At 51.3% G+C, this 9,894-nt stretch overlaps 2 protein-coding genes across 2 annotated transcripts; one reads left to right on the plus strand and one right to left on the minus strand.

Annotated features, from left to right (window-relative positions):
- Positions 1-1,118: 1,118 nt before the first annotated feature.
- LOC124664493 (protein O-glucosyltransferase 1-like) lies at positions 1,119-2,711 on the minus strand. The gene is made up of 3 exons (XM_047202004.1): positions 1,962-2,711; positions 1,781-1,845; positions 1,119-1,680 (listed from the first exon to the last, which is right to left on the minus strand). The coding sequence occupies exons 1-3, from the start codon at positions 2,709-2,711 to the stop codon at positions 1,119-1,121; spliced, it is 1,377 nt and encodes a 458-aa protein (XP_047057960.1).
- A 5,070-nt stretch (positions 2,712-7,781) lies between these two features.
- LOC124664494 (E3 ubiquitin-protein ligase SINA-like 3) lies at positions 7,782-8,841 on the plus strand. Its single transcript, XM_047202005.1, has 2 exons — positions 7,782-8,036; positions 8,119-8,841. Exons 1-2 carry the CDS (start codon positions 7,782-7,784, stop codon positions 8,839-8,841), a joined length of 978 nt encoding a protein of 325 aa, XP_047057961.1.
- Positions 8,842-9,894: the final 1,053 nt, after the last annotated feature.

Raw genomic sequence — 9,894 nt, forward strand, 5'->3', positions numbered from 1 at the left:
TGGTGGTTGCCGAGGGTCTCCATCGATGATTAGAGGTGTAGGCGGCTATGTCTGCAACGGAATAAATCGTGCGATAGGGGCATTGGCCAAGAGAGATTTAAGGGAATCAAGAGTGATATTTGCTGTGGCAACACATTGGGGAGGAAATAAGCCTTTGTGCACGGAGTTGAGCTCCACGAATCGGCGGCAGCACCTGAGATCGCCAGAGAGGATAATTCTCACGAGTCAGTTTGTCTGACAGGGGCGAGCCGAGGTTGATGACGGCCGAGCTCGAAGACGCCATGAGCTAGGGTTTGAGGTGGGTGGGTTTCGATCGGGGATATCGGTGGAGATCAGGTAGACGAGGCGGAGAGGCATGCTCTTGATACCATGTAAAATTTCTAGCGACAATGGTTTAATCAATCTACTCGGATGATTCCCGAGCTCTCGTTCATATGCTTATATAGATGGGAGGTACAACGTCGGTTACAATACGTGTAGGGCACGGTATAAGAGTCCTATACAAATACTATGCTTAACAATGACAAAGGTCGTGTTGATCATGGCCAGAACAATGGAAAGGGGAAGCAGAAAAAACAGCACAAGTTCGACATCACGAAAGTAAAGTGTTTCAACTGCAATGAGAAAGGTCATTTTTCTTCTGACTGCCCGGAGCCGAAGCGTGGCGTGAGAGGCCTAATATTCTGTCGGCCATCTCCTTGGCCTGCGCCCTGGTGAAGGGTGGCGGCAACTTTCACGCATGGAAAAAAATAGCGCTATTTCGGCGCTAATAGCACGCTACAACGTTTCTAGACAGTCTACACTACATTATTCCGACGCTATAGCGCGCTAATAGCGTATTTTTCGGCCGACGGTATTTTGTTATAGTGCGCTATTTTTTTCCTTGCTTTCACGGATAAGAGTCGTGCCTCTTCTTGGAGTTCGCCATACGGTTGGATTGCTGGCCCTTGGCGCTATAGCGGCATGCATAGGCACGAAAATGAGGTAAAATTGACGCCTCAAGGTTTGGCCTGATTTTGTCATTTGCGCTGGTGGAGCAATGGATCATCTAGTTATGAGAAATAAGTTGGATTTGCTTATCTCCTTATATTATTCACCAAGTTTTGTAAATTTGCTCGTCAAGGCCGAGCAGCATGCTCCTTTTCCCTCTTCTGAATGTTTCTTAGCAACTCCTCCTCTTTGTCGGCCATCTCCTTGGCCTGAGCCGTGGTGAAGGGTGGCGGCAGCGTGCACGGATAAGAGTCGGCGGCTCGCCTCTCCATGGAATCCATCATGCAGGGCCGGTGCTGGTCGTCAGCAGGGCATGCCAGGGAGTGGGTGCAGATCTCGACGGCTTTCTCCGGGACGGTGGGCTTGTACCGGAGCAGCTTGGCGTACTCGGTGAGCAGGTGGAGCATGTAGTCGTAGATGTAGTCCATGCCCATCTCCTCTCTGGCGAACCGGCTGCCTTGCTCGCCGATGAGCTGCGCCTCGACAGGGTGCTGGTTGCCCCAGTCGACAGCGAACTTGATGGACTCGCATATGCGGTTCCGGTCAATGGGCCAGTAGTGCTTGCCGGCGATGAGACCTCTCGACATGATGTCCTGGAAGGGCGTCACCACGAACAGCACCGGCGAGTCGCACGCCATGATGTACTTCTCGCTTACTGACCATGCATTCCCCTCGATATATATCTTGTACCTGAATGTATGTACTAGTATTAACGGACCATCGGTCGATCATAAAAATTTGAAACAGTACTGTAGGCATGGGCAGGCGTTATCGAGAACGAAATATATACCTGTATAAGCATTGCTTGGGAATGCTGGAATCTTTGAGACCGTTTTGTCTCGCTTTCCCCCAGTCCTGAAGCCAGGTGAAGGTAAAAAGCGTTAAATTGTGGATCCGGTAACCGGTGACTTTCTTTGTTGCCAATGACAGATTTTAGAGCAATCTTGCCCACTACTGAAAGTAGTATGTACCTGGTTAAAGAGTCGGGCGTTCCATTCCTTGCCGTTGGAGACATTGCATTTCATCATGTCGTGGCGTATGCGGTATCTGTCGGGGTTGCCCTTCCAGAACGCGAGCGGCTCCCTCTGCGTCCACGGCACGCGTTTGTTCTCGCGCTCAATCTCCGCCAGCATGGGCGTCCACGGCCGGATGCCCACCTCCGGCCAGCCCCAGAAGGACCAGTCAGGGAACACGATGTCCAGCGTCGACTTGTCCTTGCAGTAGCGGAACACCGGCGGCGCGTCGGATGGCATCGCGAACTCGGCGGCGCGCACCTGGCCCGGGTCGTCGCAGGCGAACATGATGTCGAGGTCGGGGACGCGGCCGGGGTAGCGGCGCATGAGCTGCAGGATGCCCCACTGCGTGAAGACGTCCCGCATCTGGAAGGCGGTTTGGTACGTCTCCACGTACGCGCGGCCGCCCACGACGACCAGCCGGAAGTAGGCGTACTTGCGAGCGCGCTCCATGGCGTCGCGTGTGATCCCAGCGCCGCGCCAGGGCCGCAGGTCGTCGTGGATGTACCGGAAGTAGTCCGGGCACGACGGCGTGGTGCTGGCAGCGGCAGGCCAACGCCATGGCGGCGGTGCTGCTGTTGCGGGGCATGTCGTTGATGTGCCGTTGCTGCAGGTGAACGGAGTTGTATAATTGGAGAGGCTGTGGTTACGAGGTCGTCCAGTGTTGATGCTGCTTATGTTGCCGAGGATAAACAACTGTGCGTCCATAACAGTGGAGATAACTAATGTGTCACAACTCACAAGTAATCCACAAGTGTGAAAGTATATGCATTCGCATGGTCTAGCTTATATCGCATAATAATCATAAAGAACTTATGAAGTTTCATTAACGTCTTATTTCGTGTATATGAAAATAATTGAAAGCAATTTTTATGTCAGATCATCTTTTCGTTGCAGCTACAATGTTTTGATCACTGTAGCGGGATCTTTTCTTTTTCTTCTTCTTTTTCGAAGTACAACTATGTGCATCCGTATTTTTTTAGGACATCTGGTTATTGCAGAGCCTGGGTGCAATATGTATCTTCGCGATATTAACATATTCCCTTTGTCGAAAAAATGTTAAATCGTCTTGGCATTTTTCGAAGATCATTTGTCCTTCTTGCATTTCCTATTATTTCAAAAGTATCTTAATTAATTCGAAACATAGATTGAAAGGGTTTCCTTGATTCTACTTTAAAGGAATTTATTATGTATTTTTTAATGATTATTTATTGTATCCTATTTTTAATTGAATTTGTGCACTATTTTGTTCTAATGGATTCTTTGGAGTTGATTTGTTTTTTTTTTTGACATACAATAGAGAGGGTACCTTTTGAAATACTTGTACCTCATCCATTGGATTGAATCCCGTAGAAATCTATATATCGAATTGGAGAGTTTCTATTGCAGAAACCTTTATCAAATATATAGAAGACATTCAATCATATTCATACCAGAGTGCTGATACAATATATTGTGAAATACAATATATATGTTCTATTACAACAACAAAAATGGACATGAATAAATCGATCACTAAGGAGATAATGAGACTAGTTAACGTCTCCAAACATGTCGGTTGAGGCATACTCAATGATCATGTTCTCCGTGCCCATAGGGTCTTGTGACCGCTAGAGAGTCATGGTGTTGCAATTTTAAAGAGAAACATCTCGCGAACAACCATCTCTATTAGTGCAATCTGGATAAAGGATGAAGTGAGCTTCAAACCTTTTTTCCGTGACGTCATTTGCATGCTAGGGATTGTTAATACAGAATAACCAGATGTTGTTGGTGTGGCATTCCTCTGTCATATGCGTATAGCATTCACACTCGATCTGGATGTATGTTGCCTTGTGATGTACATGACAACATACTTTTACTCTTCTGTCAGCGGCGTGGCTCCAGTCGGAGGTGAATCCCGTGGGGCTCGGATTGCACGCATTATCCCATGAAATGCAAGAGTAATCTTGATGGTCATGTTCCATGTAGTGTAGTTGTGGCCATTGAGGGCAAATGCCTCAAATCCTTTTTCGGCCATCATTTATTTACGTGGGTGAACCAGAGATTATTAATTTACAATTGGTAAATCAAAAACCATCATGGTTATGGTGTAATGAACTTTGCAAAATTAATAAAGATTCAGGCGTTGGCTTGAAATCATTAGTGTGAACCTCAAATTGTTAAGTATTACACTTTGTAGATAATCTCCAAAAGAAATTTTGGAGTCCGTCTCTCAGCACTAGAGAGTATAATCTGATGGAATCAGTAGATACTCCTAGTTCTAGTGCCTTATGTCATAACTTAATAAAAATATATGGGAGATTACTTTATAAAGTAATCATGGTAGTGAAGATAATCTGCAATGCGGTAGATCTGCACACTACCTGATCCCAAAACATCAATTTAAAGAAGTCACTTAGAATTTTGCATGTCAATTCGTGCTCGTATTAAGCCGAAGACTTAATTAAGACTATGAATTGATTGTTATTCACGAGATTTTTTTTTTTATAAAAAAATCTCAGTTGCAAACTAATGGATGTAATAAATTTCAACATGTCAGGGCATTGAAATATATTACATCACGCATACTCTGGAATATTTTGTATCCAACAGAAATAGTATTCTAAAAATACCATATCTGAAACAGATGAAATACTAGTAAATAGTATTGTTAATAGGTCCAATATGCAAAACCCCGCCTAGACCACTGTTCTAGATTGTTTTGTAGTAATTCCTATGATTGTAGGAACCTTTATACAAAACAGACGATGGGATAAGATTTTCTTATCTCCAATTCTGGGCGGTTACCAGTCGCACCAGTTCTTCAAGCCGAAGCGTGTTCCCACACGGTGAGCTGGCCGAAGCGCCGCCGAGGCCAAGGGACGACGCGCGCACTGGACGCCGTGTCTGTCGAGAACTCGAGATCAGCGACAACGGGAAAAGTCCGCCGCGCGCGCCGTTCGCCGGCCTGGTTGCATGGAGCCGGCCACCGCGGTCAGTAGTGCCACGAGATGCCACCGGAGAGGGAGCCGAGGTCGCGCCGCCGTCGAGTTATGACCAAGCGCAGGCCTCAGGTTATCGACGCCGCCACGAATGATGCTCGGAGCAGGCGGAGCCGAGGCGAGCGCGGCGCTGAGACTCGCAGAGCGCGGGTGGGACCGTTGCGAGCGCTATGATGCTCATGCGCGGCCGGAAGCCGCGCCAGGGCCGCTCCAGCGGGCACTGTCGCGTGGGGAGCCGCGTCGGGAGGTTCTCGCAGGCACCGCCGCGACGAAGTGATCCAAGGGCCGTGTCGGACGGATTCAGTGACGATGTTCCTTATAAAGAAAATTCAAAGGAAAAATAGAAGCCACGAGATGTAAGATTATTCTCACCTCCGCTTTGGAGATGAAATCGATGTTCTTACAGATTGGCAGCAGTATGCGTTATTGATTGTGCCCTTCAGTTTTGGGTCGATGGGAACTAACGCCCTCGTTTTTTCTTCTCGGAGGATTCGAAGAAGCCTGTCTGTTCTTCTTGATCTCGAAATCGCTCACGATGGAGAGACGAGGTCCAAGGCCACGTCGGTAGCAGCCGGATCAAGATCCGTCGGCGTCGCCGGCGCCGCCGTGCTACGGTGATGCAGACCAAAGGCCTCGGCATCCGCCTTCGTAGAAGAGTCGCGAAAGGCACGCCGTGCTGGGGACGCCGAGGGTCGCTGGACGCGCAGGGCGCCGCCTACCGAGCGCTTCTTAATCTCTCCCAAGTCGAAGGGCTGTCGTCGCCGCAAGTTCCGCGTGCGTCCTGACTCCTGTAGTCCTGTTCATCCGTCTAGATGAAATAATTTGGGTCAGTAGTTGATCACAAGAAGACAAAGATAAATTTGACAATGTCCTAATCGATCTGTTCTGAACGGTTGTATGCATGTTCGTGGATGATTTGCTCCACGGGACATCCATCTTCAAACAAGGCTGAGTGCTCTTTTTCGAGTTCTGCCGCCGTTCCGATGAATTCCGCCAATTTGTTCTCTGGCAGAGTCGTTGTTGCGTTTCGGACGCCACTGTTCCGTCACAGTTCGCCGGAGGTCTAGGCCGTTCGCGGCGGACACCTGCGCATTCCGTGGCAACTCCGTAGGGTGTTGTCGTCGCTGGAAGATGGCGCCATGTCAGAGTCAGACATCCGCGGGGACGTCAATGTCGCCGGTGCCATTTTCTGATGCAGATGCCAATTCTTCCGTTTCAATGAGGAGATATGAGACAACATAACAACAACGATTGGTTTATCTGTTCCAACAAAGACAAACAGTAAAGTAATCAATCGTTGTGGTGAGGATTGCATGGGCAGGCGCTGCATGCTAATTGATATATGCCGATCGATTTTTTCTTTGCATGTTCTTCGGTGATTGCTACGCTGGAATAAGGATATATGCAGATCGATTTGCTCTCAGGCAGAGACTTCGTGCTGATAACGTGTTAGAAGTAAAGTGGAGAGGCAAAGGAGAGAGACAACAAATGATTCAACTATGGTGTTCCATTGATGATTCACAACTTATATACAAGGGGAAGGGACGCGAATATGAGTCACGTCTGTTGGAAGAGGTGTGAGGAAGAGTTGTGTCTCTTGACCAACCAATCAACATAGAGAATTACATGAGGGAGGATTACCCCTTTAATTAATCTATTAATTAAATCCTAACACATTCAATGAGGAATACACAAGTTTTCACTCTTGGTACACACTATGAGACGTACTTTTTCAGGATCTAAAAAAGGACGTACTTCCGTGCACCAAAATCCTAATAATAATTGAGGAGTTAGAGCATCCCCTTCGGCGTCCCAAATTAAGCGCCGACAGGTGCACCGACAACTGCTTCCTCCACTTAGAAGGGCTGCCCCACACTGGTGACCCAATCACCGCTCCTAATAGGACATTCTGACAATAACAAATTAAATCTCACAAATAGAGATAGAAATTCGAATGAAGTTTTGCAAATAACAATTGAGATGTTGGCCAACATTTGGCCACCAAATGCCATCATCTCATTGCTCGGCCATCGTCCGCCACCACGACAGTGTAGTGGGCGCGCTCGGCATTCCCCTCTCACGACAGCATATACGCCAACTTCTCCTTTAACGTGACTTTGTGCGGCTTCGCGAGCCCCTTCGCCACCGCATTTTTCTATAGAGGCATAACGGAAACGTGACGCGTGGAGCTGGAGCTGGGGAGGTGGGCGGGAGCTAGAGTGGAGGGTGAGAGAAATGAAAACTGTGGGTGGGAGGGGAATGGAATTGGGGAATAGAAGTAGGATTTTCGGGCTAGTGGTTGCCAGATGGGGCCCACATACGAAATCCGACGTGTCATGAGGTGCCGGTGTGCCTGATTCACGCCTCGTTCGAAGGGACTAGCACGGGGTTGTTGACGATTTTATTGGGATCGGAAACATGTTGGCTATTTTTCGTCACACCAGTGTGGATCTGAAAATATAACTAATCTTTATATATTCACTATAATTATTGGGACCGCTAGTGAAGATGCTCTTATTTTGCCTTAACTGGCTAAATCCATTTTTGCTGATCCACCTGGCTCCATCCCTGGCGTGGAGCAGCTGCGTCCGCCAGCCAGTGGCAGCGCTCATTTCGTTTTCACTCTTGACCGCTGACCAATCACGAATCGCTTCTTCCTTGTTTTCAGCAGAAAACCCCAACTGATTCCACTTCCCCACTTCCACCTTGCCCCACTCCTCTTCAGCCTCTCTCTTCACAGTACACACGCCACTCCCTCAAACCCCCGAGCTTCTCCTTGTCCTTACAGATCTGAGGAATGGCGGCCGAGGGGAGGGACAGGGGCTCGCCGTCGTCGGCCATGGGGCAGGGCGACCAGAGCGCCAAGAAGCAGAGGGTGGAGCAGCTGCCCAACGGCTCGGCGGTGAAGCAAGAAGTCGTCGTGCACGATGGAGCCGGAGGCGCCGTCGTCGCGGAGGTGAACGGGGCCAGGGTGGAGGTCACCCTCAAGATGGACATCTCGGTTCTCCACTGCCCCCTTTGCTTCTCCCCTCTCAAGCCCCCTGTCCACAAGGTTCGTTCTTTCTCGCTCTCTTGATTTCTCCAACGTCCAATCGGCTCTCGGTTCGCGTCTCAGCAGCTTCGATCTGTGGCAGTGTAAGGCCGGACATCTGGCCTGCGGCGGCTGCGTCGCCGATCTGCCGGGGAACCAGTGCCGTCGATGCGAGCACGGCGGCGCGTTCGACCATGAGCCGGCGATGGACGCCGTCGTCTCGGCGGCGCGGGTGGAGTGCCCGCACGAGGGCTGCGGCCGCTACGTCGCCTACTACGAGGCCAGCGACCACAAGAGCGCCTGCCTGCACGCGCCGTGCCTGTGCACGGAGCCCGGCTGCGGCTTCGCGGCCCCGCCGTCCGCCCTCGTCGCGCACCTCTCCGCCGCCCACTCCGTGCCCGTGCACAGGATCCCCTGCGGCAGGCCCAACAAGATCCAGGTGCCGGTGCCGTGCCCCCCGCGGCGCCTGATCGTCGTCACCGGGGACGACGGGCGCCACGGGCCCGTGTTCCTCCTCACGCTCGGCGCGCTCGGCGCCGTCACCGTCGTGTCCGTGGTCTGCGTCCGGGCGGACACGTGCATGGTGCCCCGGTACACGGTTAAGATGTGGGCCAATGGGCCGCCACCGGGGCCGGGGTCGGCGGCGAACCGCAAGACAGACACCGTGCTGGCGGACGTCGAGGCGGTGAGCAGCTCGTCGCCGGGCGGTGTCGCCTTGGAGGACCTGACGTCGTACCTCATGGTGCCGCCACGCTACCTGGTCGGGCCTGCCGCGTCCAAGGAGCTTCCTCTCCACATCCGTATCGAGAAGAACATCTCCGCCTGATCAGTCCGTGATGTTCCACTACTCTAGGTCCATCCAGAAGAACAGCTTCTCATCTGTCGTTGATGTTCCAGCATAGTAATCGTCTACTCATCCTAATTAGATAACATTGAGCTTAATTTAGTTGGGGAAGGCTCCGCTTGTCATTCATAACAAGTGATGGATTCTGGTTGCAGTGTGCACTGTTTCGTGGCTGTTATTAGTACTTCAACATCAGACGAGGTACTGGGAAAATTCCATCCAAATGGATTTCCATTATGTCACGGTTATTTTCTTTAAATATTTTCTATATGGACATGATGACTTTAGAGCATCTCCTTTCTCCAAAAGTTCCCCAAAGGTTTTTGGGCGCCAGATATTTTTTCGGCCTCAATCGTGCGTCCTAAAGGGCTCTTCCGTCCGGCACGGTCCAATATGTTGTCCGGCGACGGAGGGACAGGCGAGATGTCCCGTCGGCGCTGCGCCTCCCCGACGCGTCTCTGCGCCTCCTCCACGCGTCGCTGCCGTTTACACCTCCACAGCGCGTTCCCGCTCTTTCTTCCCGCGGCTTCTGACCTCTTCCCGTGCTTTCTTTCCACCTCTTCTCGCGTCGCCGACACCTATAAAAGGCCTCCTCCGCTCAATGGATGCCACCACAGCCGCCGACATCCCTTTCTCCGCCGCAACACATGCCTCGTCACCTGCGCACCAGCTACGCAATGATGAGCCGCACCTGCGGCGGCCAGTTGCCTCCACCACCGTCTCCACCTCCATCTCCACCACCACCGGAGTTCGACGTCGACCCGGAGGTTGCTGACAACGAAGTATGGGAGGAGGAACCACTAGCGGCCACCATAGCGGACTTCGACCCCACCTCTGCGGAAGAGATGTGCCCTTCGCCGGGCGGAGGATATGGGCGAGCGGCGGCGTGCAGAGCAGCTGCAGTGGCGTCGCGTGCGGATGAGCTGCACAAGCGGCGGTGCATTGAGGAGATGGGCGAGCGGCTACGGATGCGGGAGCTCCATCAACGACAATGGCAGGAGGCGCTGGAGCAGCAACTGCGGGAGGAGGCGGCGG

This window comes from Lolium rigidum, chromosome 6 (genome assembly GCF_022539505.1).
Source record: "Lolium rigidum isolate FL_2022 chromosome 6, APGP_CSIRO_Lrig_0.1, whole genome shotgun sequence".
Classification (NCBI taxonomy): domain Eukaryota; kingdom Viridiplantae; phylum Streptophyta; class Magnoliopsida; order Poales; family Poaceae; genus Lolium; species Lolium rigidum.

Excerpts from the sequence above, each read along its gene's own strand:
- LOC124664494 (XM_047202005.1), top strand. The coding sequence starts at position 7,782 with ATGGCGGCCGAGGGGAGGGACAGGGGCTCGCCGTCGTCGGCCATGGGG. Across the intron at positions 8,037-8,118 it reads TCAAGCCCCCTGTCCACAAG|TGTAAGGCCGGACATCTGGC; the intron begins GTTCGTTCTTTC and ends GATCTGTGGCAG.
- LOC124664493 (XM_047202004.1), bottom strand. The coding sequence starts at position 2,711 with ATGGACGCACAGTTGTTTATCCTCGGCAACATAAGCAGCATCAACACT. Across the intron at positions 1,846-1,961 it reads ACGCCCGACTCTTTAACCAG|GACTGGGGGAAAGCGAGACA; the intron begins GTACATACTACT and ends ACCTGGCTTCAG. Across the intron at positions 1,681-1,780 it reads CCCAAGCAATGCTTATACAG|GTACAAGATATATATCGAGG; the intron begins GTATATATTTCG and ends ACATACATTCAG.